General features: G+C 45.8%; 1 protein-coding gene across 1 annotated transcript; it reads left to right on the top strand.

The window, feature by feature from the left end:
• Positions 1-17,852: 17,852 nt before the first annotated feature.
• Positions 17,853-25,019, top strand: LOC125540599 (L-type lectin-domain containing receptor kinase IX.1-like). The gene is made up of 3 exons (XM_048704205.1): positions 17,853-18,918; positions 23,383-23,986; positions 24,115-25,019. Exons 1-3 carry the CDS (start codon positions 17,877-17,879, stop codon positions 24,722-24,724), a joined length of 2,256 nt encoding a protein of 751 aa, XP_048560162.1. The 5' UTR covers positions 17,853-17,876; the 3' UTR covers positions 24,725-25,019.
• Positions 25,020-26,612: the final 1,593 nt, after the last annotated feature.

Here is a 26,612-nt window from a genome sequence, read left to right as displayed (position 1 = left end):
ACCAACGTGACATAGATTTTATTTATGTAGGATGTATGTGAACCGGAAATTCCAACCGACCCTATTGTCGAGAGGTTAAATTTAGTTGAAGAAGAAAACAATTTCTTGAAGGAAAAAATAAAAAAATTGAGGAGGAGAAGATGATATTGGAGTTGCATGTTGCGGATGTCGTCGATGATCACAAGATCAAGATGGATGCAATGCGCTTGAAGATTAGAAAGATTAGAAAATATGCCATTTATACCGAGGCTTGGTATCATTATGCCGTTGGATCAATTGTTACCTTGGTTGCGATTATGATCGCCTTTGTTTTCGCATTTAAATGTTTTACATAGTTTCAATGTATGGTTTAATTAATTAGATGCTCTGGAGAGCTATATGTTGTTAGATGAGAACTATGTATGTACTTTGGTTTTAATGTGATGATAAACTTCTATTAATTTGGACACTTAATTAAATATAATGCACGCAGATGAACCGGCAATGGATGTATGGTGACAGACACACCTCCGAGTACATTAAGGGCGTGCATGAGTTTCTCGATGCGGCTGAGGCAAACAAGCAGAATGGTTTTATGTATTGTCCATGCACTAAATGTGGGAATATGGTGTCTTACTCTAACCAGAAAATCCTTCACACCCACCTGCTTTACAAGGGTTTCATGCCACCCTATAATGTTTGGACGAGGCACGGAGAAATAGGGGTTATGATGGAAGACGACGAAGAAGAAGAGTACGATGACAACTATGTGCCCCCTGAATACCGTGATGCTGCAACGGGGGGAGCTGGTGAAGATCAAGAGGAACCAGATGATGTGCCCAATGATGCTGCAACGGGTGAAGCTGCTGAAGATCAAGAGGAACCAGACGATGTGCCCGATGATGATGATCTCCGCCGGGTCATTGTCGATGCAAGGACGCAATGCGAAAGTCAAAAGGAGAAGCTGAAGTTCGATCGCATGTTACAGGATCACAAAAAAGGGTTGTACCCCAATTGCGAAGATGGCAACACAAAGCTCGGTACCGTACTAGAATTGCTGCAGTGGAAGGCAGAGAATGCTGTGCCTGACAAAGGATTTGAGAAGCTACTGAAAATATTGAAGAAGAAGCTTCCAAAGGATAACGAATTGCCCGAAAGTACATACGCAGCAAAGAAGGTTGTATGCCCTCTAGGATTGGAGGTGGAGAAGATACATGCATGCCCTAATGACTGCATCCTATACCGCGGTGCATACAAGGATCTGACCGCATGCCCGGTATGCGGTGCATTGCAGTATAAGATCAGACGAGATGACCCTGGTGATGTTCACGGCGAGCCCCACAGGAAGAGGGTTCCTGCGAAGGTGATGTGGTATGCTTCTATAATACCACGGTTGAAACGTCTGTTCAGAAATGGAAAGCATGCCAAGTCGATGCGATGGCACAGTGAGGACCGTAAGAAAGACGGGAAGTTGAGAGCACCCGCTGACGGGTCGCAGTGGAGAAAAATCGTGAGAAAGTACTGGGATGAGTTTGCAAAGGACCCAAGGAATGTATGGTTTGCTTTAAGCGCGGATGTCATTAATCCTTTCGGGGAGCAGAGCAGCAATCACAACACCTGGCCTGTGACTCTATGTATGTATAACCTTCCTCCTTGGATGTGCATGAAGCAGAAGTTCATTATGATGCCAGTTCTCATCCAAGGCCCTAAGCAACCCGGCAACGACATTGATGTGTACCTAAGGCCATTAGTTGAAGAACTTTTACAGCTGTGGAATGGAAACGGTGTACGTACGTGGGATGAGCACAGACAAGAGGAATTTAACCTAAAGGCGTTGCTGTTCGTGACCATCAACGATTGGCCCGCTCTCAGTAACCTTTCAGGACAGACAAACAAAGGATACCACGCATGCACACACTGTTTAGATGACACTGAAGGTATATACCTGGACAAATGCAGGAAGAATGTGTACCTGGGCCATCGTCGATTTCTTCCGACAAACCATCAATGTCAAAAGAAAGGCAAGCATTTCAAAGGCGAGGCAGATCACCGGAAGAAGCCCGCCATGCGTACCGGTGATCACGTACTTGCTATGGTCAATGATTTACACATAATCTTTGGAAAGGGTCCCGACGCACTAGCTGTTCCGAATGACCCTGAGGGACACGCACCCATGTGGAAGAAGAAATCTATATTTTGGGACCTACCCTACTGGAAAGACCTAGAGGTCCGCTCTTCAATCGATGTGATGCACGTGACGAAGAACCTTTGCGTGAACCTGCTAGGCTTCTTGGGCGTGTATGGAAAGACAAAAGATACACCTGAGGCATGGGAGGACCTGCAACGTTTGCACGAAAAAGACGGCATGCCTCCGAAGCAGTATGAAGGTCCTGCCAGCTACGCTCTTACGAAAGAAGAGAAATAAATCTTCTTTGAATGCCTGCTCAGTATGAAGGTCCCGACCGGCTTCTCGTCGAATATAAAGGGAATAATAAATATGCCAGAGAAAAAGTTCCAGAATCTAAAGTCTCATGACTGCCATGTGATTATGACGCAACTGCTCCCGGTTGCATTGAGGGGGCTTCTACCGGAAAATGTCCGATTAGCCATTGTGAAGCTATGTGCATTCCTCAATGCAATCTCTCAGAAGGTGAACGATCCAGAAATCGTACCAAGGCTAAGGAGTGACGTGGCGCAATGTCTTGTCAGTTTCGAGCTGGTGTTCCCACCATCCTTCTTCAATATCATGACGCATGTCCTAGTTCATCTAGTCGACGAGATTGTCATTCTGGGGCCCGTATTTCTACACAATATGTTCCCCTTTGAGAGGTTCATGGGAGTCCTAAAGAAATATGTCCGTAACCGCGCTAGGCCAGAAGGAAGCATTTCCATGGGCCATCAAACAAAGGATGTCATCGGATTTTGTGTTGACTTCATTCCTGGCCTTAAGAAGATAGGTCTCCCTAAATCGCGGTATGAGGGGAGACTGACTGGAAAAGGCACGCTAGGAGCGGACTCAATAATATGCAGGGACGGGCATTCTTGGTCTCAAGCACACTACACAGTTCTACAGAACTCTATCTTGGTGACCCCGTATGTCGATGAACACAAGAACAGTCTGTGCTCCAAACACCCGGAGCAGTGCGACGACTGGATTACATGTGAACACATTAGGACTTTCAGCAGTTGGTTGGAAGCACGTCTCAGAGGTGACAACACTGTTTGTGATGAGTTGTACTTGTTGTCCAGGGGACCATCTTTGATTGTATTGATTTACAAAGGATACGAGATAAATGGGAATACATTTTACACGATTGACCAAGATCAAAAGAGCACCAACCAAAATAGCGGTGTCTGCTTTGATGCAACAACCGAGAAGGGAAAGGACACATATTATGGTTACATATGGGAACTTGACTACGAACAAGATTTTAAGGTCCCTTTGTTTAAGTGCAAATGGGTCAATCTGTCAGGAGGCGGGGTACATGTAGACCCACAGTACGGAATGACAACGGTGGATCTGAAAAATCTTGGGTACACTGACGAACCGTTCGTCCTAGCCAATGCTGTGGCACAGGTTATCTATGTGAAGGACATGTCTACCAGACCGAGAAAAAGAAAAGATAAGGAAGCGAATACATCATACGATGAGCCAAAGCGCCACATAGTTCTTTCAGGAAAAAGGGACATCCTGGGAGTGGAGGGCAAGACAGACATGTCTGAAGATTATGAAAGGTTTCATGAAATTCCTCCCTTCAATGTCAAGGCTGACCCAAGCATCCTGATAAACGCTGAAGATTATCCATGGTTACGGCGCAATAAGCAAATGACACAAGCGAAGAAAAAGTGAAGACTTTCTCCCGCAACTATTATGATGATACCATGCCAAATTTGTAACAGACGAGTATGCTATGCCAACTTTTTCAGAGTTCATTTGAAAACTATGAATTTAGGTCGAATTTTCTCTATAGGTGCATCTATGTTCAAATTTTAACTGTTCAAATTTGAAAACTAATGGCACTAACAAAAAGTTTATAATTTTTCTAAAACTAATGGCACTAACAGAAAGTTTATAATTTTGCTGACCTAAAAGCAAAAAGAATTTAAAAATAAAGCAAAAAACAAAACAAATAAATAATACAGAAAACAAAACAAAAAACTGGAAAAAATAAAAATAGCAACAATAAGTATTTTGTTGTAAGTAGAAACAAAATAAAATAAATAAAGCAACAAAGAAAACAAAAAAACAAAAAAAAAAGTGTTTTCAAATTTGAAAACTAATGGCACTAACAGAAAGTTTATAATTTTTCTAAAACTAAAAGCAAAAAGAATTAAAAAATAAAGCAAAAAACAAAACAAAATAAATAATACAGAAAACAAAACAAAAAAACTAGAAAAAAATAAAATAGCGACAATAAGTATTTTGTTGTAAGTAGAAACAAAATAAAATAAATAAAGCAACAGAAAAACAAAAAAAGTGTTTTCAAATTTGAAAACTAATGGCACTAACAGAAAGTTTATAATTTTTATAAAACTAAAAGCAAAAAGAATTAAAAAATAAAGCAAAAAACAAAAGAAAATAAATAATGCAGAAAACAAAACAATAAAACTGGAAAAAAAATTAAATATAGCAACAATAAGTATTTTGTTGTAAATAGAAACAAAAAAACAAAAAAACAAAAAAAGTGCCACCTACTGGGCACCCACGGCCTGAATACGACTAGAAACCCTACCATGGGCCAGGATTCAGGCCCGCGGGAGGCCCAGTAGGCCCACAAGCACACATTGCACGGTTAGGCCCGAAAGCCTGCTTTAGAGAGGAGCTCGAGAGGGAAGGCGCACCGCACCTTATAAACAGGTGCGGCTCCCTCTCAACTAGCAAGGTGGGACTAAACATTTGGGCGCGGGGCAGCACAAGGCCTTTTGGTCCCGGTTGGTGCGCCCTAACCGGGACTAAAGGTGGCATTGGTCCCGGTTGGTGGCACCAGCCGTGACCATTGCCCCCCTTTAGTCCCGGTTGGTGCCACCAACCGGGACCAATGGGCTTCGCTTCCCGCCCTTTGGGCTGCCGAAAAGAGGCCATTGGTCTCGGTTCGTGGCACCAACCGGGACTAATGCCCACCTTTAGTCCCGGTTGCTGCCACGAACCGAGACTAAAGCCTCTTCTATATAAGGCCACACTTTGGAATTTTCATTCTCATCATTTGTAAATTACTTCTTTGTTTTTGTTTTTTTTTTTTTTTTTTTTTTTTTTTTTTTTTTTTTTGTTTTGTTTTTTTTTTTTTTTTTTTTTGGGGGTTTTTTTTTTTTTTTTTTTTTTTTTTTTTTTTTTTTGTTTTTTTTTTTTTCATTCTTCTTGCAGTTGCCGCCCCTCGACGCCGCCAGGCTGCCCCGACGCCGCCCGCCCCCATCGTCGCCGTCGCCCGCGCCCATCGTCGCCGTCGCCCGCGACGCGCGCCGCCCCGGCCCGCCCCCGTCGCCGTCGCCCTCGTCCCTGCCCCGACGCGCACCGCCCCGTCCCGCCCTCGCCGTCGCCCGCGCCGGCCCCTTGCCCGACGCCCGCCGCCCCGGCTACCGTCCCCGTCACCGCGTGCCGCCCCGAGCCCGCCGTCCTCGTCGCCGGACTCCAGCCGTCGCCGCCCCCCTCAAAGTGAGCCCCCCTCTCGAGTGCCACTCTTGCGCCCGAGCGCCCTTGCTCCGCCCCTGCTCCATGGTCGCCGCCGCCCGAGCACCCCGGCTCCACCCCTGCGCCCTTGCTCCGCCCCTGCTCCGCCGGCCCCGAGCGCCGAGGAGAAGTAGAGGAGAGGAGAAGTGGAGCAGCAGCAACGCGCTGTCCACTTTTCTGAATTTTTTGGAACAGGAGGAATTTTTTTGTCCATATAGAAGGTGTTTGATGAAATGCTAGATGGCTTTGGGCATTTTTGGAATTTTAAAAAAAATTGTGGTGAGGTACTGATGCAAGACAAAGGCGATGGCAAAATTTCAGAATTTTTGGAGAGGTTTAGAATAGGTTTTCAACAAGTTATTTGAATCCGATTCAAATTTCATTTGAATGAAATTTGAAAATTTTGAACTATGGATCAGAATATGCTAAATATGTCAAAAATGTTTTTTATATGATGTTTTTTTTCATATATGTATTCATTTTTTTATTTAGGTTGTTAATTAGTAGATATCGATTTTAGGTTAGTGTAGAGGAAAAAGTAAAATAAGGAAAAGGAAGAAAAGAGGAAGAAGGAAGAAGAAGAAGAAGAAAAGGAAGGAGTGGAAAAAGGAAAATAAGAAGAGGAAGGCTTCTTTTTTTTCTTCGATCTTCTCCTCTATTTTGTTCATGGATATATGCTAAAGAAAACGAGGGGGTGATAGATGATGATGAGGGGTCGGGAGTGGGACGGGAGGTCGAGAGGTGTCGAGGGGAGAAAAAAATATGTTATCAGGGAGAGGGATGAGGGGTCGAGAGAACTAAATAAGAAGAAGAAGAGGAGAGGAAGAAGAGGAGAAATAAATAAGAAGAAGAAAAAAGAAGGGGAAGAAAGGAGAAGAAGGAGGAGAGGAAGAAGAGGAAGTCTTCTCTCTATTCTTTCTTTCTTCTTTTTTCTTTCTTACTTCTCCTCTTATTTTATCGGGAACGAGGGTCGGTCGAGAGGTCGAGGAGGCGGTAGAGGAGAAACCCTAAATTAGAAAGGTATCGTCGGTGTGAGATACATGTACCCGTCGGTTCAGACACTTACACCCACATCCACAAGTGCGCGGGCTTCGACGCCCACGTCACTTGTGGTACGTTGGATGTAGTGTCCGACACCGAAGGCCACATGTATCTCACACCCACGATACTTGCTAGATATTTAGGGTTTCCTCTACCGAAAAGAAGAAGGAGAAATAAATAAGAAGAAGAAAAAAGAAGAAAAAGAAGAGGAGAAGAAGAAAGGAATAGTGGAGAAGAAGAGAAAGAATTTTCTCTTCTTCTCCACTATTCCTTTCTTCTTCTCCTCTTTTTTTTCTTCTTTTTTTTCTTCGATCTTCTCCTCTAGCTATTCCTTTCTTCGAGGGTTCTATAGGGTCGAGGGATCGAGGGTCGAGGGTTCCAGGGTCGTCTAGGGGTCGAGGGTTCCAGGGTCGTCGAGGGTTCGAGGGGTCGAGGATCGCCGAGGGGTCGAGAGAGGTTTCCTAGTGTCAAAGTATTGAAGAAATCCATGGCTTCATCATTAGCCAGAAGTAACCAGGGCATGACCAAGTCCTCCAAAGTTATTTTGGAATGGTGTCCCGGATAGGATAATTTGCCTTTTTGTATGAATTTCAGCAAAGGCCTTCCAAATAACGATATTTGGAAGGTTCTTGCTGAACTTTGTACCAAAAAGCGAATTATCCTATCTGGGACTCCGTTCCAAAATAACTTTGGAGAGCTTCGTACCATCATGCACCTGTTACTTTCGCCTAATGATGAAGACATGGTTTTGTTGAATCCTTTGACACTAGGCAACCTCCCGACCCCTCGGCGATCCTCTCGAACATGAGAGGAAGAAGAGGATAAAAAAAGAAGAGGAAGAAGAAAAAAAGAGTAGAAGAAAGAATAGAGGAGTTCTTCTCCTCTTTATTTCTTCTTCTTCCTCTTTTTTTTATCGGGAACGAGGTTCGTCGAGGGACAGAGATGTAGTGTCGTCGTTGTCGATATACCCCCTCCCGATAGCTTAAACACGTGGGGGGGGGGGTCGATATTACCCCCTCCTTGAAGCGTTCTCGAGGCCACCCCAAACCCTTGAAGCGTTGTCGAGGCCACCCCAAACCCTAGAGAAGCAGCGTCGAGGCCACTAATTAATATATATGATTCCTTACTATGATTAGCTAGCTAGTTCTACGTTTGCCACTAATATATCCATCTGTCATGTTTGAATAATAATTGCCATGTTGTAAATATTTGTAGAAACTATGGACACCGCCCGAGACGAAGCAAAAGAAGCGTTGTTGAGGGACATAATCGCAGAAGGAAGTGATGCCGTCTCGTTGTTTCTCAACGACACCGATGGTCTGGAAGGAGAGGGTGAAGAAGCTGGCTCCGGTGACCTAATGCCGGTGCAAGAAGAAGAACATGAGGACGGCTCCGGTGACCCAATGCCGGTGCAAGAAGGAGACCGTGATGACGGCTCCGGTGACCGAACCGAGTCCGGCCAGGTATATATATTAGTTAAGCCTGTGCTGACTAGCTAATTGATGCATTCATTGTTTTGGTATGTACACATATTAATTAAGTCTTTGTTCTTTTTTCTAGCCCTCCGGATCGAGCACAACTGAGGTAAAGAGACGAGGCCCGAAGAAAAAGTTGAGCTCGGATGAAAGGTTTGAGATCATAGCAATCGCGCCCGACGGCCAACCGATTGAACCCATCCGAACAAAGAACGCATTTGTTGCTCAGTGCGGGGTTCTGGTTAGGGACAAGATCCCGATCAGCATCCAGCAATGGTTAAAGCCGGCTACAGAAGACCCTGAGGTGTCTTACGTCAATGATATGCAGAAAAATGATCTTTGGACTGAGCTGAAGTCAAATTTCACCCTACCGCCAGAGGATGATCCGGGGAAGCCATTTAAAGAGCAATTAATCAAGTCTTTTGCTCTTAAGAGGATGGCAGACCTATTCAGGAGGTGGAAGAAAGAGCTGAATAGGTTTGTCGATAAAAAAGAGACACCAAAATTCAAGGGCAGATATGAGAAGATCAAAGATCATTGGCTTGCATTTGTGGCCAACAAGACATCGGAAAAGAGTAAGAAGATGTCGGCGACAAACAAGAAAAATGCTGCGAAGAAGAAGCTTCACCATCGCACGGGGTCAGGTGGCTAGCTCGTAGCCCGGCCTAAGTGGGCCAAGGTTGAGAATGATCTGGTTGAAAAAGGGATCGAACCAGAGACAATGAACTGGACAGACCGTTGCCGGACTTGGTTCTTCGGGGCTGGCGGAACCTTGGACCCTGTAACAGGGAAATGCATTTGGACGGACGAGCAACTTGACATACCCTTGAAGAAGCTTCGGTACTATATCGCTGCAGCGCAGAAAGGGACGTTCCTTCCAGACAGACAGAACGACGAGCTCACAAAGGCCCTCGGAAATCCTGAGCACCCTGGACGGACACGAGGCATGCCAGGCTCCATTCTGTGGAAGGCTGGGTTTCCGGACGCAGGCGGTTACAAAAGCCACGAGAGGAGGAAAAAATTGCAGCAGACCGGACTGCAGGCGCTGCACGCAAGGGTACAAGTGATAGAGGAACGAGAAGCAAATCGCAGCCAACGACTTGCCGAAGCTTCCCCTGAAGCTACCCCGCCATCTCAGCGGAGAAGCAGCGTGGCTTCCACCGAGCTGCTTCAGCCGGAGCTTGTCTTGACGGCTCCTGCCAGCTATCCCGTGGATGCTATCACGGAGGCTCAAAATTGCCACCTTATATGACGCAATGGATTAATATGAAGGTCAAGGCGGCTGTTGGCTCTGTTTTTCCTAATGAACCCGGCGCAACTTTTCACTGCCGGCCGATTCTAGAAGGATATGCTAAGGTGATGGTGGATGAAATAACGGAGGGATTTGAGGACCTCCCGCTTGACCACCCTACCAGAGAAGGGGAGACTCGGCTGGGTTCTTCTCTGAAGACTCCATGCCTATGGCGGAAGGAGCTCATCAACCTTCCGAACTGGACGCCTCCGCCTCCTCCTCCTCCTCCGGCGAGTCAGGGCACTCCGCCTCCTCCACCGCCTCCTCCTCCGGCGAGTGACGATGAGGGCCCTCGGCCGGCTCCTGCTCTGGCGCGTGGCGGCACTCCGTCTCGTTCTCCGCCTGCGCCGGCGCGCTCGAGCAGCCAGCCTCCTTCTTCTCCGCCTCGTCAGCAAGGGCGGAAGAGACCCACCGCCGCTCCGGTAGCTGCTCCGGCGCGTCGTAGTCCTTCTTCTCCGCCTCGTAAGCAAGTAAAGAAGACAGCCGCTCCGTCTGTTCGGCCGGCGTCTAGCAGTACAGCCAGAGGCGTGAGGACATACAGATTCGGTCCTTCTCTGAAGAGTCCACAGAAGTTACCATACGAGAGGACCCCGGAGGAGAACGTGAAGATCGCGCGAACCGAAGTGGATGACTGGTTTCAAGGGTTGAAAGCAAAGAGACATCCACCTCCGGAGGAGAAGGTAGATCCGGTGAAAGTGAAGCGCACTCTGGCTGCCCTAGCAAAACCACCCAAGTCTCCACCGAAAGGCAACTATGAGCGCATTATTGCAAAGACATGGGCCGAAGCGGAGCGGTCGGGAAGTACAGTCAGTGATCAAAGGCTGAAAGAACAACGAGCAGCTGGGAAACAAATTGCCCAGCTCAGCGAACAAGCGAAGCAATCGTGCCCCCCGCTCAAGGTGCCTAGCGACATCGTCGATCCGAGGATGGTGCCCGGTTATTGCAATGTTGACGATTACCTGCCCGACGATGTACATTATGATCCCATGGAGGTGCAGATACACAGATACGAGTATGGGAAGCCTCTCGTCAAAGATGAAAAATCTTTAACAACGATGATGCGAAGATTGCATGATTGGTACTTGAAAATCTGCAGAGAGTCTGGGGGGAGGAGTACTTTGTATGCGAGAGTTAAACCGGAGCATGACCTCATTGGAATTGAACTGTTGCCTATTCCATTTGAGGAGTTCTATCAGTTTTTCAATCAATTGGCCCTCGATAAAACAACGGTCACCTGCTACTGTCTATAAGTACTACTACTTCTGTCATTAAGTCTCTCTATATAGCTCATCTCTTTCATTGCATGTATTTATAATTATCCTCACTATATTATGCAGATTGAAGATCGCCGAATTGAAGAAAAGACAAATCGGTGATATTGGGTTGGTTAACACATATCTCATAGATGCAACTGAGGTTGAACATCGTCCCGAAGATACCGAGGCCAACTTGCTACGATCATTCAAAATAAATGAAAACAAAGATATAATACTCTTTCCTTACAACTTCAAGTGAGTGTTACTATCTTGTGCATATTCAGTTTCCCTTATATATTAGTCCAGGTTATAGTAATGTAATTGATGAGTTATGCATGCGTGCAGGTACCACTATATTCTCCTAGAGATTAGGCTTGAGCAGGGAGTAGTAACTGTCTTGGACTCTAAACGAAAAGATCCCCAGGAGTATGCGGACATGACTGAAATCCTCAAGAAGTAAGTTAAATCGATCATTATCCACCATATCAGCAACTTTGTTCATTTCCTGATATCAAGTAATTGTTTTCTTTGTCCGCCAGGGTTTGGAGAAAATTCACCAGAAAAGTTCCGGGACTGCCGAAGGAGCCGGGATTTAGACACCCGAAAGTAAGTACTATAGTAGCATGTTCCGCGCATCTCCTAGTGATTCAAGCGCTAGTTTCATCAATACCATTTAGCATTCTTGCTTATCAGTTTGATTGACCTCTATTTCTTGTAAAGTGGTTGTGGTAGGAACAAGGGAATGATTTCTGTGGATACTACGTCTGCGAGTCCATCCGCCACACGACCTGTGAGCGGGGCGGGTACTCTGACGAACAATATGAAGTGCGTAAATAAAAATATTCACAATTTTATTTTATTACCATCATTTGTGTTGAGTTTCATTCATTCATATATATATATATATATATATATATATATATATGTATTGACCCCCTTCTTCAAATTAGATGTTTCGGAAGCGGGATGAACTCCTAGCACCAGCTCGCATGCGAGCAATTCAAGAGAAATTGGCGGCATTCTTTCTTGACCACGTGATCGCCGAAGACGGAGAATACTATGTGGACCATGCGTCCGTATGATTATATTTGTAAGAGATAATTATTGTATATATGTAGCCGGTAGTGTCGGATAGATATACGAGAACTTGTTGTTCGACCAATCTCTCGGAGAAGGAGAGGTGGTCGATATCACTTCTCTCTGTATGCATATATGTTCATGCATGACGATCTTCTGTTTCCTTCGTTTGCTTACTAGCTAGCTAGCGTGTCTAGTCCTCTCTATACGTATGTATAGTACGTAGCGTCGACCAAGCACGGACATAAGAGAGGACACTTCTCTCTATTAATTATAGCTAGCTAACACAATATATGAAACACCTAAATTAACCCCCCAAAACCCCCCAACCCCCCCCCCCCTTAAAAAAAACAAAAACCCCAGCCACAGAAATGCTGACGCGTGGAGGCCTATTGGTCCCGGTTGGTTCCAGTTGGTGGAACCAACCGGGACCAAAGGCCCTCCTGCCTGGGCTCAGCGCGCAGGCCACGTGGAGGCCCATCTGTCCCGGTTCTGGTTAGAATCGGGACTAAAGTGTCAGGGCATTAGTAACGACCCTTTAGTCCCGGTTCTGGAACCGGGACAAAAGGCCCTTATGAACCGGGACAATAGGCCCTTTCTACTAGTGATGTCTTCATATAGAGAGTCTCTTGAGTTATCACTTTCATATACTAGTGGGAATTTTCATTATAGAACTTGGCTTGTATATTCCAACAATGGGCCTCCTCAAGTGCCCTAGGTCTTCGTGAGCAAGCAAGTTGGATGCACACCCACTTAGTTTCTTTTGTTGAGCTTTCATACATTTATAGCTCTAGTGCATCCGTTGCATGGCAATCCCTACTCCTTGCATTAACATCAATCGATGGGCATCTCCATAGCCCATTGATTAGCCTCATTGATATGAGACTTTCTCCTTTTTGCCTTCTCCACTTAACCCCCATCATTATATTCTATTCCACCCATAGTGCTATATCCATGGCTCACGCTCATGTATTGCGTGAAAGTTTATGAGTTTGAAATTATTAAGGTATGAAACAATTGCTTGGCTTGTCATCGGGGTTTTTTGCATGATGAGATCATTCTTGTGTGACGAAAATGGAGCATGACTAAACTATATAATTTTGCAGGGATGAACTTTCTTTGGCCATGTTACTTTAAGAAAACATAATTGCTTTGTTGGTTTGCTTGAAGTATTATTATTCTCTATGTCAATATGAACTTTTGTCTTGAATCTTCCTAATCTGAATATTCATACCACAATTAAGAAGATTTGCATTGAAATTATGCCAAGTAGCACTCCGCATCAAAAATTCTCTTTTTATCATTTACCTACTCGAGGACGAGCAGGAATTAAGCTTGGGGATGCCTGATACGTCTCCATCGTATCTATAATTTTTGATTGCTCCATGCTATATTATCTACTGTTTTGGACTATATTGGGCTTTATTTTACACTTTTATATTATTTTTGGGACTAACCTATTAACCGGAGGCCCAGCCCAGAATTGCTGTTTTTTTGCCTATTTCAGTGTTTCGAAGAAACGGAATATCAAACGGAGTCCAAACAGAATAAACCTTTCTAGAACGTGATTTTCTTCCCGAATATGACCCAGGAGACTTGGACCCTACGCCAAGGAAGCTTCGAGGTGGGCACGAGGTAGGGGGGCGCGCCCTATACCCCCAAGCATGCCCCCCACCCTCATGGGCCCACCGTAGCTCCACCGACGTACTTCTTCCTCCTATATATACCTACGTACCCCCAAACGAACAGAGACAGAGCCAAAAACCTAATTTCACCGCCGCAACTTTCTGTATCCATGAGATCCCATCTTGGGGCCTGTTCCGGAGCTCCGCCGGAGAGGGCCGTCATCACGGAGGGCTTCTACATCATCATAGCCTCTCCGATGAAGTGTGAGTAGTTTACCTCAGACCTTCGGGTCCATAGTTATTAGCTAGATGGCTTCTTCTCTCTTTTTGGATCACAATACAAAGTTCTCCCCTCTCTTGTGGAGATCTATTCGATGTAATCTTCTTCTTTTTTGCAGTGTGTTTGTTGAGACCGATGAATTGTGGGTTTATGATCAAGTCTATCTATGAATAATATTTGAATCCTCTCTGAATTCTTTTATGTATGATTAGTTATCTTTGCAAGTCTCTTCGAATTATCAGTTTGGTTTGGCCTACTAGATTGGTTTTTCTTGCCATGGGAGAAGTGCTTAGCTTTGGGTTCGATCTTGCGGTGTCCTTTCCCAGTGACAGAAGGGGTAGCAAGGCACGTATTGCATCGTTGCCATCGAGGATAACAAGATGGGGTTTATTTCATATTGCATGAATTTATCTCTCTACATCATGTCATCTTGCTTAAAACGTTACTCTGTTTTTAACTTAATACTCTAGATGCATGCTGGATAGCGGTCGATGAGTGGAGTAATAGTAGTAGATGCAGAATCGTTTCGGTCTACTTGTCACGGATGTGATGCCTATATACATGATCATGCCTAGATATTCTCATAACTATGCTCAATTCTGTCAATTGCTCAACAATAATTTGTTCACCCGCCGTAGAATACTTATGCTCTTAAGAGAAGCCACTAGTGAAACCTATGGCCCCCGGGTCTATTCTCATCATATCAATCTCCATCACTTTAATCTTGCTTTGATTTTTTACTTTGCCTTTTACTTTTCACTTTGCATCTCTATACCAAAAATACCAAAAATATTATATCTATCAGATCTCACTCTCGTAAGTGACCGTGAAGGGATTGACAACCCCTAATCGCGTTGGTTGCGAGTAGCTATCGTTTTGTGCAGGTACGAGGGACTTGAGCGTGGCCTCCTACTGGATTGATACCTTGGTTCTCAAAAACTGAGGGAAATACTTACGTTACTTTGCTGCATCATCCTTTCCTCTTTGGGGAAATCCAACGCAAGCTCAAGAGGTAGCACCGACCGGCTTGCTCGGCGTGGTCTACAGCACGAGGCGACATGCGTCCTCTGCCTCCAGGAGCCAGAGACTTTGCATCATATCTTGGTGGGATGCGTTTTGCTCGGTCTGTCTGGCATGAGATCCTCACCTGGTGCTCCCCCTCCACCCTCCCGCCCGATGGATCTTCCGGCTTCTTCGATTGGCTCTCCGCGGCCCTCCTCAGGCTACCTGCTACCACTCGCCGCGGCCTCACTACCTTGGCTGGCCTTGTGGCCTGGAAGCTTTGGCGCCATCGTAATGCAGTTATCTTCGACAAGATCACCCCGTCTACCCCGACCGTGGTCACCACTATTCAAGATGACGCACGCTCCTGGGCCACTGCCAGAGCCAAAGGGCTTAGTGCTTTTATTCCTGTAACCTGATCTTGTATGAGGGGCTGAGCAACCCCATTACTCTATGCTCACTTGAATGCCATGGACACGCCTTCTTGTGTACGTGAACGTGGCGTCAGCCTGTTGTATTCCTTCTTTCTCTCTATCAATGCAAAGATACGCTACAAAGCATATTCGCGAAAACAAGAAAAACCCTTTGCTGAAACCCTCCCCTCAGCGCGTATATATAAGTCCACTGACAGAAGTTTAATAGGTTTTGAGCAAGCATGTAGCAGACAAGACTACTTTAGTTAGGTCAACATTGCATGAAAGGTAAGATCATGCATATTTTTCCTAATTTCTTTGACATCCAGCTTCATACCTGCATTTCCAACGGTCAAGTTCTGTTTGATCAAGTTAATTTAATCAGGAGTAAAAGGACATATTTCGCCCGACAAGACACACATTTTGAGCCAATAGATCAGAGTGTTACACCAGACATGATATTAGTGATCATATTTAATTACTAGCAATGAAGAGTAAATTGTCAAATATCACCATAATTGCGGACGACTTCTCAAAAACTATCGTTTCGCTAACCGTTTGCAAAGACTGCCAGTTTGGAGTATTTGTTTTTGCCAAAAACACTAAACGCTCAGTTGAGTGCATTTTGACAAGAAATTTGAATGGTGGGTTCCGCCGTCAGGTCCACGTGGCACAAGGAAAATGGATGGCGGAGACTGACTTTAAGCAAAACCCATCAACCCCTCTTCTTCCTCCCCGAGTGGTGTTTGGCATTTCGCCGAACACCTAGATGCCACAAGCCAGTGGTGCTGCTGGTATGACCCAGTTGCTCCTGTCACCGGCGAACGACAGAAGGGCGCGGCGACCATCGGGCTTGGTCCAGGCCATCATGAGTGGAGCTAGCGCACCAGGCATAGCTTTGGCGCGGGCTGCTTGCGAGACCATGGCTTCCGGGAGCCAAGCTGCGTCCGAATGGCGGTGAGGAAGCTCGTATGTGGGGCTCCAGTCACTGATGATGAGAGGGCCAGGATGAGGGATGGATCTCGGTACATCTGGTCGAGGTAATCAACACCGAGCACCGTCAAAGCACAGAGCGCAACGACGTCTATTCAACAATTGTGGGCTAAATGACACTGGCCCAGCGCCGCACCGTGGTGGTGGCGCGCATCATCCATATCTACCAACGCAGCGAAATGGACAAAACTGCACCTTGATGTTTAGCTCGGGGACTCCCTAGCCGACACTGGGTCACCAACAACCTGCTTGTGTCTAGCCCGCTCTCATTCACCATCATCTATTGCTTCCCCTACGACATGACCTACTTCCACCACCCCACGGGATTCTGCTCCGACAACCACCACCGATGGGGCCTGAACATGCCCGCCCGGCCATCTCAAGGTCTATTGCCGATGCCCTAGCCCGCATTGCCCCTACCCTTAGACATGTGACCGCGCCATTGTGGCCACCCTCGACGGGAGCCTGACATTGCCTGTCCCAACCACCTTGATGTCCATTGTCACTGCCCCAGCCCGTCTACCCCTTCCCCTAGGACGGCAATGGAGCTCGCTTGAGATGCCCGCCGTGGTTGGAGGCGGCCCTTCTGGCGTCGGAAGGTCGAGCGCCAGATCTCAGCCCACGGGTAGGTGAAGTGGCGGCCAACGCCGGAGTCAGGGGGAGACTGTCAGGTGGGCCCTTCGCCAAGTAAAGTTTTCAATCAGACGGTGTGAGGTTTTGGTACCAAGTCGGCCTTGAGAGCAGGACCCACAAGTTAATTTCGTGTCAAAATGCGCTCAACCAAGCTTTTAGTGTCTTCGACAAAAAAAGTTTTTCTCAAAACATGGGTAGTTTTTGCAAATTGATAGCCGAATGGTGTTTTTTTTGAGAAGTTGCCCACAATTGTGATAATGTTTGGCAATTTACTTAAGATTGAACGAGTAGACTATTCAGCCTATGTGACGGCACGCAGTCACCGCTTGTTTGGTTTGGCTCTTATTTCTGTATAGGCCCAGTCGGATTTGGTGAGTGTGAACGTTATTTTCAGCCCAAGTGGCAGGTTGGCTAGTGCATGTTATGTTCGCTCGTGACGATTTCTCTCGTACCGGTTTGATCCAGTCACTTGGCGGTGGCACTGCCTTGTAATTTCAGTCAACTCCAGCTTCACCGTTTTCTGAGATCTGGAAAAGGCCAGCTTCTCCAACTCCTCAGTTTTTGCACTTGGGACGCTCGCCAGCTTCTTGATTTCTACTCCATGGAGCTAATGCGTTCGGCTCAGCTTCATGCGTGGAGTAGAGGAAGCTGGGAGCTGGAGCGTTGCCGAACACGCCCTAAGCAGGCTGGCCCTAAGTGTCGCAGTTCACTTATTATGGATTGGAGGTAGTACTTCTTTTTCCAAGTAAACAGATAATACTTCAGCGGACAAGACATGGCCATGCATGCAGCTGGATGATTCCCCGCAGAGGTGGCGTCATTTTCGGTCCTAGGTCTTAAGATTCCTCTCACACTGAGCATGCACACTCGTCCGAGTGGAGTGTTCGTTCTGAGGTTGACGGCCAGGCTGGCCGATGGCGTCAAGGAGGTGACTCCAAGAGTTGCCCCGTCAGATCGCCCGGCGACTGGCGACGACTTGGACCGAGGAGGCGATGCGACTCACCGGAGCAGCCGAGCCGTGCGGTTGTCATCGCGTCGGCTGGCGACTGGGTGGTGATGCGTCGCGCCGTCGCCTATAAAATGCTCGTGGCCGATCGAGCAATTAATCTCATCTCACCACGTCAGTATTACGAATTCATTGTGGCCATGGGCTCGCCTGCAAGCAATGGCAGCGCGCAGCTCCTCCTCCGCCTCATCTTTTTCTTTGCTTGGTTGCACCTCTCTGGAGCGCAATCTCCCGATGCCTATCCTCCCGCTACAGCCCCAGATGCCTCTCCTACCCCTTCTTCCGATCCGGCTCCTTCCACCAGTCCCGCTCCTTCCGATCCCGGTTCCTTCAGTCCCCCTCCTGCGCCTTCCGGTTCACCAGCTCCAGTCGAAGATACCTCTCCTCTCGCTCCCGTTCCAGCCGCAGTAGCCTCACCCTTCTCGTTCAGCTTCGACTTCTCCAACGCCTCCAGCTACCGCATAGAAGACCTCAAATTAGAGGGCAACGCGGCCGTGCACGACAACCTGGTCGACGTCACCTGCAACTCGTTCGGAGAGAGCCCCACGCACTGCACGGGACGCGTGTCGTACGCGCACCCGGTGCCGTTCTACGACAGCGCCACCGGCGAGGTGGCCAGCTTCCAAACGCGCTTCACCTTCGCCATCATGTTGGAGTTGGAAAACAATAGCAAGACCGTCAAGGGTGATGGCATGGCTTTCTTCCTCGCCTATTACCCATCAGCCATGCCGCCGCACTCAGGCGGGGGAAACCTTGGCCTGCTGCCCTCTGGCGACGACGGCAAGAGCCTGACCGCCTTCGGAAACGACCGGTTCGTCGCCGTGGAGTTCGACACGTTCAGCAACTCCTGGGACCCCGACAACACGGTGGACCACATCGGCATCGACATCAGCTCCATGAGTTCGGTGAAGACGACAAACTTGACCAGCTTTAGCCTCAACGGCTCCATGACGGCCACCATCACCTTCGACAACACCACCAGGATGCTGGTCGCCGACCTGCAGTTTCATGGCAATAATACTTCTCGCCCCGTCCAGGTCAGCGCGCAATTAGCCGATCCGGTCAGCACCTTGCTCCCGCCTCAGGTGGCAGTGGGGTTTTCCGCAGCCACAGGCAATGAAATGGAGCTGCATCAAATACTGTCATGGTCCTTCGACTCCTCACTTGCTCCGCCCCGCAAAGGTATTATATGCACCTTTATTTGTGAGTGTGGTTTTGTGTAGCTCAAGCTACGTGGTACCCCTTATCTTATTCATTGGAACTGCTTGGAAAAGATGCTACTAATAGCCTACTGTGCTATAAGCATATGTGCATCATTAATAAATATTAGCTTCTAAACATTTAGGGTTACTGGATATCAAAAGAGCATGCATGTATGGAGGATTACATCTTTCTCCCATTGACGTGTTCAAGAAAAGAAACGCCACACGCTATTCTCATGGCTATCGACCACGCAACCCTAACGTGCCACTAGTTGCCTCATACCAACCTCACCTCTACCTTCTTACGACCTGCAGCACCATATGGCAAAACCTGCACGACCACACAGCTCCCTCGCCCGGTGCCGCTGCTACCGTTAGTAGGGCATTTCCAAGGGATATCCCCGATTGTCCACCTCATTTGTTCGCGGACACGTCCGGACATCGCCAATTTCTACCCAGAAAAAATGGTATCCAACGGTCTCCCCTATTTGTCCACTCGAATGGGTGTTGTGCGCCGTCCAGCCCCAGCTAGCCCTCGCCATTCAGCCCCCCAGCTCAATGCTTAGCCGCAGCACGCACGCAAGCCCAGCTCGCCGCCTAGCCCGCTCGACTCCATGACGACCTCCCTCTCTCCCTTGACGTGTTGGGCAGGCAGCAACCAGGCAGCGACGGCGTGCTCCCTATGACGACGGCGTGCTCCCAGCTTGCGCGTGCATGTCCACCTTTCCCCACGCCTTATATCTGGATTCACCACCATCAACCTTAGCCATGGGTAGCTCTTCTGCGGCTATACCAAGGGGCCTGAACATGTTTATGGGAGTGGAGAGTTCGCAAGAGGTGCCCCTGACCCGAAGGCAAGCACCATACGTTTCCTTTGAGTGGCCATGCTCAAGCCCCACGCCTTGAGCATGGCTGTAAGAATTGTGATACATATGGTAGTATGGTACTACTACCAGAGCCAGATGATAAGGATCACAAAGTATATCAGAATCAGTAGTAGTGCGGTAGTATTATAGTAGTACCTGATGTAAAGAGATGACAAGCGAACTTTGATGGTTCACCACCATCTACCTGTAGAGATGGACGCAAATATTCAGGGTGTTCAAAGTGCAAGTCATCTGAGAAAGAAAAGAGTTTGTGATGGGCTGGCTCCGAACCACCTGCAATGCAAATGTACAAGCGGTTCCTCTCCAACCCGTCTGAGAACTGAGATACAAGCCCATCTAACTAATACTAATCAGCGTGGGGCTGGACTATGTAACATCTCTGAGAGGCCTTTTTAAAGAACCTTCAAAAGTATTTTCATTGCTTAGGCAATTGTTCTACGGAGGCCAATCTTTGAAAGTTATTTCTGCCTAAACCAACTTAGAGGGGGTGTTATGTCAGGCAATTCCCCTGAAACGCTAGAGATGTGCCGCCAGTGATGGCTAGTTCTATACTAGTGCTCTAAGATGTGGTTGCAATAGCGATCAAGGGGAGAGATGTGCATCTACCCGATGCCTCTCTCTTACGATAATGAGATATGGGATGCATGGTTTTGTTTAAACCGATTTAAAAGGTTAATGTATACACATTGATATTCATAGGATGGTGGTAATCTATCTATCTCTCTATTATATTATTAAAACGATAGAAAACGAACGGCAAAGATTTATCTATGTAAAAAATTATGACACCTCAACGGCTGAGATTAATCAATATTTTAAGAAGGATTTAACGTGCCCATGGACATATACGTACCAGGTTTGCTTTATGCACGTTTCCTCTCAAAAGAAAAAAAATCGCTATGCACCTGTACGTGATCGGCAAGGAGAGATTGATTTTCGGAAAGGATACTTACGTGTAGTATATAACCTTTACAAGCTTTTTGGATTTCAACGTCTTCTATAGTTCCCTGGATTCATGTGTCAGTAGGAAACATCTACACGTCATGTTCTGCTTTCAGTTAAAACTATCTCCACACATATCAGCCAATCAGTGGCTTAGTTTTTCTTTAATGAAGCAAATCGGGGATCCGATGTAACAGTATATTCATACAATATTACAACCCAAAGATATATTCGTATGCTTGAAAGCAATTGAGATTCAAGATGGAAAGCAAATACTCAAGCATTGTCACAGTAAATGTTTCTCTCGCCTTTTAAATAATCTCATATTTGTTGATATAGTTTTTTAAACCATTTAATTATTTAACTGATTTTTACAGAAAAAAGAGTTGGCCCTCAGTAGTAGATTTACTGAAGTAGTAAATATTTCTCTAGCCTTTTGAATAACCACATATTTATTCACACAATTTTATTATACTACTTAATTAATTAACTGATTTTTACAATAGAAAAAGGGTTTGCCCTTTGTCGTAGGTCTACGGAAGTTGTTATTAGGCATTGTCCTAGGGGAGCCAATGTCACTGCACATACCCTAGCATCGACGCTTGATGCACCCTCGACTACTTACTGGCTCAAGGATCGCCTGATCGTCTAAACTCTCTGTATTGGCAAACAATGTAGGTGTATTTTCAAATGAATAAAATCAGCCATGATGGCTTTTCCTCTAAAAAAATATTTTGCCCTCTAAAGAAAATTGAATTTACATAATTAATTAGTTGCTTCATCAAGACATATACTATAAACAATTTTCTTGACACTGTTGTCAAAAACAGGAGATACACGAATACGAGCGATTTTTTGTAGGACGGGCTCCAACTCGCCCATTTTCCAAAAAAAACTGCAATATAAAAAGTTTGAAAAAATTTATCAATTTGTGTTGTAAAAATACATATACATGTTCTTTAAGTATGTGTAAAGTTTTATTAAATAATATGATCATTTGTAGGCTAAAAAATAAGAAAATGTGGCCGGAAATACAAAAGAGAGAAGATCAATTTTAATCGATGTATTTATCTTTTGTGTGTACAACGCACATGAAAATATATGTTCATGTCTGTACGTATACTCTACACATATATGCTTATTGTATACTTCCTTTAGATTTTTTTAAGATGCGGAAAATGTATTTTTTCTGAAGAAAATACCGAGCTAAATGGAACTCAGCCACCATGCATTTCTATTTTTTGGTACGCGAACATTCTATCCACATTTACTTAACGCTACACACTCTCCTTGCAAAAATGAAAATTCTAACAGGTCTTCCCTAATAAACCAAGCACATTTATAGAGAGACACCAACTGTTCTCAGTTTCTATAATGAAAATTACCGTAAAACTATTGTTGTACGGTCTTCGGTTCAAAAAAAGTCACTAGTATACAACTTCATACAAGAAAACAAAATTAGAGATTTTATACTTTGAGGAAGAAAACTTCTTCATATAAATAAACAAACAATTTCCACATAAGCAGCGAACAGTACGAGAGAGTGAAAATGATGCCCACAAAATGTTTGCCCTGAAGCAGTTGGCTCATCAGTAGTTATATACTGGATAAACAATGAAGTGTGGAAGGATGAAATATAGGTATGCGTGCGTTCTCTAATAATGGCTGGCATTGTTCACACGGAGAGTTGCATCACCGATAGAAGAAACATAGCGGTTGATGATAGGCTATTAGTAACATTTGTTTGTTCTTTTTTTTGGAGATTCCCGGTGGTTAAGCAGAGCAATTACAGAACACACTTGAAAAAGGAGTACTGAAACTTGCATGATGCCAAAATCAAGGGGAGATACCTCGGATGATATGTTGACTTTGTTTTACTGTCTTAAGTTGGGATTTTGGTGTCATTCTTGGCAGAATTTGCATCCTATCAGTTTATGAGTTGCTAAAAAAGAAACAATCTGTGAGTCGTAGAGCATTGATAATCAAAGGCAATAGTTTAATCTTCCTTCATAGATAAGCAAATACATTCGTATATGAAGAGATCTTTTGATACTTGAAGTCCATAGATCATATAGTTTTTGGCAAATGTGAATCTACAAAAGCGTGTGTAAACTAAGGTTCTGCAATTTTGGTTTTGCGGACTTTGAGCATCATGGAGTATTTTGTGCTATGTTTTTCTTAGAATAATGCCATGGTTTATTAGTGTCACAAAAATAATAAAATGTTAGTAATCAAACATATGAGATTCACGAAGAGCAAAAAATCTTTAGTTTACAAAATTATTTAAGGCTAGCCGCACAAATGCGCGGGACACCCGGTTAGTTATGTATTAAGATAGAAGAGACAGATTAACTTGGACACATGAATTAACACTATTATAAGTGCCATACATGTGGCACGAAGCAATTCCGTCCTGACGTTTTTTCATGACAACTTTAGTTGTGAAGCATGGCAACTTTCTGTTTGGATGACAAGTTTCAGTTTTTTTGGGGTTTCATTTTTTTTTCTGGATGGCAATTTTAGTTGTAAAAACAGCAGGGAGGTGTTACTTTATGTCATACGTGTCACTTATCATTTGGGTTAATTAATAGCTAGTGTTATTCACGTGCATGCAGGTCATGACATGAAGGCAGCGCTTATTGGAGGGTCAATTGGAGGAGCCGTAGCTTTGGTGGTTATGGTGTGGTGTGTCCTCTCATGTTTCAAGTGGAGAAAGACCAGTACAAGCCATGACTTTGTAACACGAACTGGCGGACCCAGACAGTTTGAGTACCGTGATCTGGCTGTTGCAACAGACAACTTCTCCGGGGAGAGGATTATTGGGCGAGGTGCCTTTGGAGTAGTTTACAGAGGCACCCTGATCACTAGGGGGTCATCATCAGGTGTGCCCTCTAGAGAATCATGTGCATCGTCGAGTGAACGGTCAAACTCGAAGGGATCAGAAAGTGAGGTGGCTGTAAAGAAAATCTTGAATGAGCCGAGGGGAGGATATCTTGACTTCTTCGCCGAGATGAACACCATTAGCGCAGCGAAGCACAAGAATCTCGTCAAACTGAAAGGTTGGTGCTGCCGGGAAAAAAGCCGGAACATGCTCAGTTTCTTGTGCTGGTGCTGCAGGAAGGAGGATGACGAGCTCTTCCTTGTCTATGAACTAGTGCCCAACGGCAATCTGCACTACCACCTATGTGAGAGTGAGCAAGTGATAGCATGGCCAACAAGGTACTAGAATGTATACCCTGCATTTTTCAGTCCTTATATTATTTATTTTCACGAGGATTAATAATCAATTATACTTTTTGTTTAACGTTCCATGGAAACATTAATTTTCTTGCATTTCTGCCTGTTAGGTACCAAATCATCAAAGACATTGGCTCTGCTCTTATTTACCTCCACCATGATTGTGCCCCTTATATTCTGCATAGAGATATCAAACCAAGCAACATACTCCTGGACAACAACTTCAATGCCAAGCTTGCTGACTTCGGGCTGTCGAGGATCGGCAACCAGGACAACGCGACGCTGTTGACAGCCGCTATAGGGACCGAAGGGTATATAGATCCAGAATGCAGGAAAATGGGGAAAGTTAAGTTCTACCCGAGCTCTGACGTCTATAGCTTCGGCATCGTCCTGCTAGATATTGTATGCACAGGGAAGTCCAGGGAGCAAGTCTGGGAGCTGTACATAAAAGGCAAGGTCGTGGAGGCTGCAGATGGAAGGCTTCATGGCGGCGACGACTTGGACAAGAGGCAGATGCAGCGCGTGGCTATCCTGGGACTCTGGTGCTCTCTTCGTGATAGTTCCATGAGGCCTACCGTTAGGAAAGCAATGGAGGTCTTGGAACGTGACGAGCCGTTGCCTGACCTTAACCACTTGGCGAACACTGCGGTACCCTCGGCACAGCAAGACACCTACATCATTAGCTCTGACCAGCATGCACTTTTGTCAGATGGCAGCTAGATCTTTCAGTGAGCCAGAAGAATGACTTTTGGGATGGTTACGTCAGTCAACATGGACTACTACACTATGTATACACATGCATAGATATAGCTGGCTCTCAGTGTTCCTACTTACCTGCGATCAGCCTGGGGTGCATAGTTCTTATGCATCTCACGGTTAATCTATGTTGCTGCTGCGGTTTGCATCATGTATTCATGTTGGTCTTTGTCTGCATTAAATGTTGGCTTGGCTATATGGGCAAATGTAATAAACAGTTATGATAGTCAATGTACTATGTACGCATGTTTATTATTTATTTTTGCATTCATGTTGGTTTGACTATATAGACCGTGTGGGTGTAACAAAAGGTTATTATGTGAAACATGCATTGATGTTTGCTGGCTGGTCTTGTTTGCATTTGTATTGGTTTACAGTTGTTTTTGTGTGCGTGCGTGTACACTTCTGACAAAGACGAGCTAGCTGCTCCGGCATAGGCGGATATGGAGAGCGCTAACGACCACGATGCCTCTCCTCATCATTTTCTTCGGCCCTCATGCTCGGTGGCTGAGATGCTCAAAGAAGTCGTTGATCTCATAGGGGTGTGGCATTGCGGCAAGATCAGTGAGGCCAGTGTATTGGAGAAAGCTAGTAGAGTTGTGTGGTGCCCATGAAAATTTGAAAGTTCAAGTTATGAAAAATCTAACTCTAACCCTGGACGAGAGAGAGAGAGAGAGAGAGAGAGAGGAATACCTGGATGCTGATGGAATTGTCACCTAAAGAGGATTTGCTAGAGAGGTCATTCCAAGAAGACCATGGCATCCGCGGTGGTTGGCGGCGAGTCGGCAGTGGCGGCTGAGGTCGGAGGCGAGACGGCGAGAATGAGCTATGGTGGACAAAAGTGGGTTTGGCAGGAACGAAATGCTTGAGCCTGCCCTTCTTAACCATCCACGCAACGCTCGGAGACGGTCGTCTGTCGCCGTCTAACGGCGTCCATCACTGGGCGCCACATCAGCCTGACAGGTGGGGCCTATCCGTCGGTTCCGCTGTTTTTGCGAGTAAATTGGACGACAAGTGCTCCGCGTTATTTGTCAGGCGCAACGTTGATAATTCCATGTGCGCTCGCTCAAATGTGATACTAGTTATTATCCTAGTCCCAAATGTGTTGGTTTTGGGTAAATATCAAAATCTCCATGAGTTGTCCACCAGTATAAGAAACCGTCGTTGATGGAGCAGGAATAAAGATGGGAGGGCTTATTTCGTGCCGTTACAGGCCATCATCGCCTCAATCATTCTGACGACGGACCAAACCCTTGCCCTTTATTATCTGGAAAAATACTCGTATTACTCATGTAGCAATGCTACCATCAGAATTACATAGATTGGCGACTTCATCCTGTCCAAGCGTAGCCTAGGACCAAACCCTTGCCCTACCTATACACCTGACGAGAACCAGGGTTCCGCAATTCTACGGCCGCCGAGGCATGAACGGAGGGGAAAGGAACCTGCACTGTCCTTGTCGAGGATGGGGCAGGGAGCAAGAAGGCCTCCGAACTGAAAACCCGTGAATGATGAGCCATTTTCCCATTCGTTCGATGATACTTTCCTTTTCCTACTGTTTCTTCTGCACGTAGGCATTATGCACAGCGTTGAAAGTTGCACATAACATACCCCGCAAAAAAAAAAAATGAAAGTTGCACATAACATCGCACATGGTGAACGACTTACAAGTTACAATGAGTCATCCACAGCATGGCTTATACACAGGAAAGCATGCACGCTGCTGACACACGGATAAAGAAAAATCAAGACAGTACTGAAGTAGAAGCTGGACCCTGACATCCCCGGCAATTCCACTAACGAGTCTTCCACTAATCACTACCGGAATCGCCCCCTATGCCGACGGCCAGGG

This window comes from Triticum urartu, chromosome 2 (assembly GCF_003073215.2).
Source record: "Triticum urartu cultivar G1812 chromosome 2, Tu2.1, whole genome shotgun sequence".
NCBI lineage: Eukaryota > Viridiplantae > Streptophyta > Magnoliopsida > Poales > Poaceae > Triticum > Triticum urartu.
The sequence above is the reverse complement of the archived record's forward strand: the minus strand, read 5'-3'. Positions and strand labels throughout refer to the sequence as shown.

Bases quoted from the DNA above. Each gene is read 5' to 3' on its own strand.
- LOC125540599 (XM_048704205.1), top strand. From the start codon at position 17,877: ATGGGCTCGCCTGCAAGCAATGGCAGCGCGCAGCTCCTCCTCCGCCTC. The intron at 18,919-23,382 runs GTATTATATGCA...ACGTGCATGCAG, and splicing joins ACTTGCTCCGCCCCGCAAAG to GTCATGACATGAAGGCAGCG. The intron at 23,987-24,114 runs GTACTAGAATGT...TCTGCCTGTTAG, and splicing joins GTGATAGCATGGCCAACAAG to GTACCAAATCATCAAAGACA.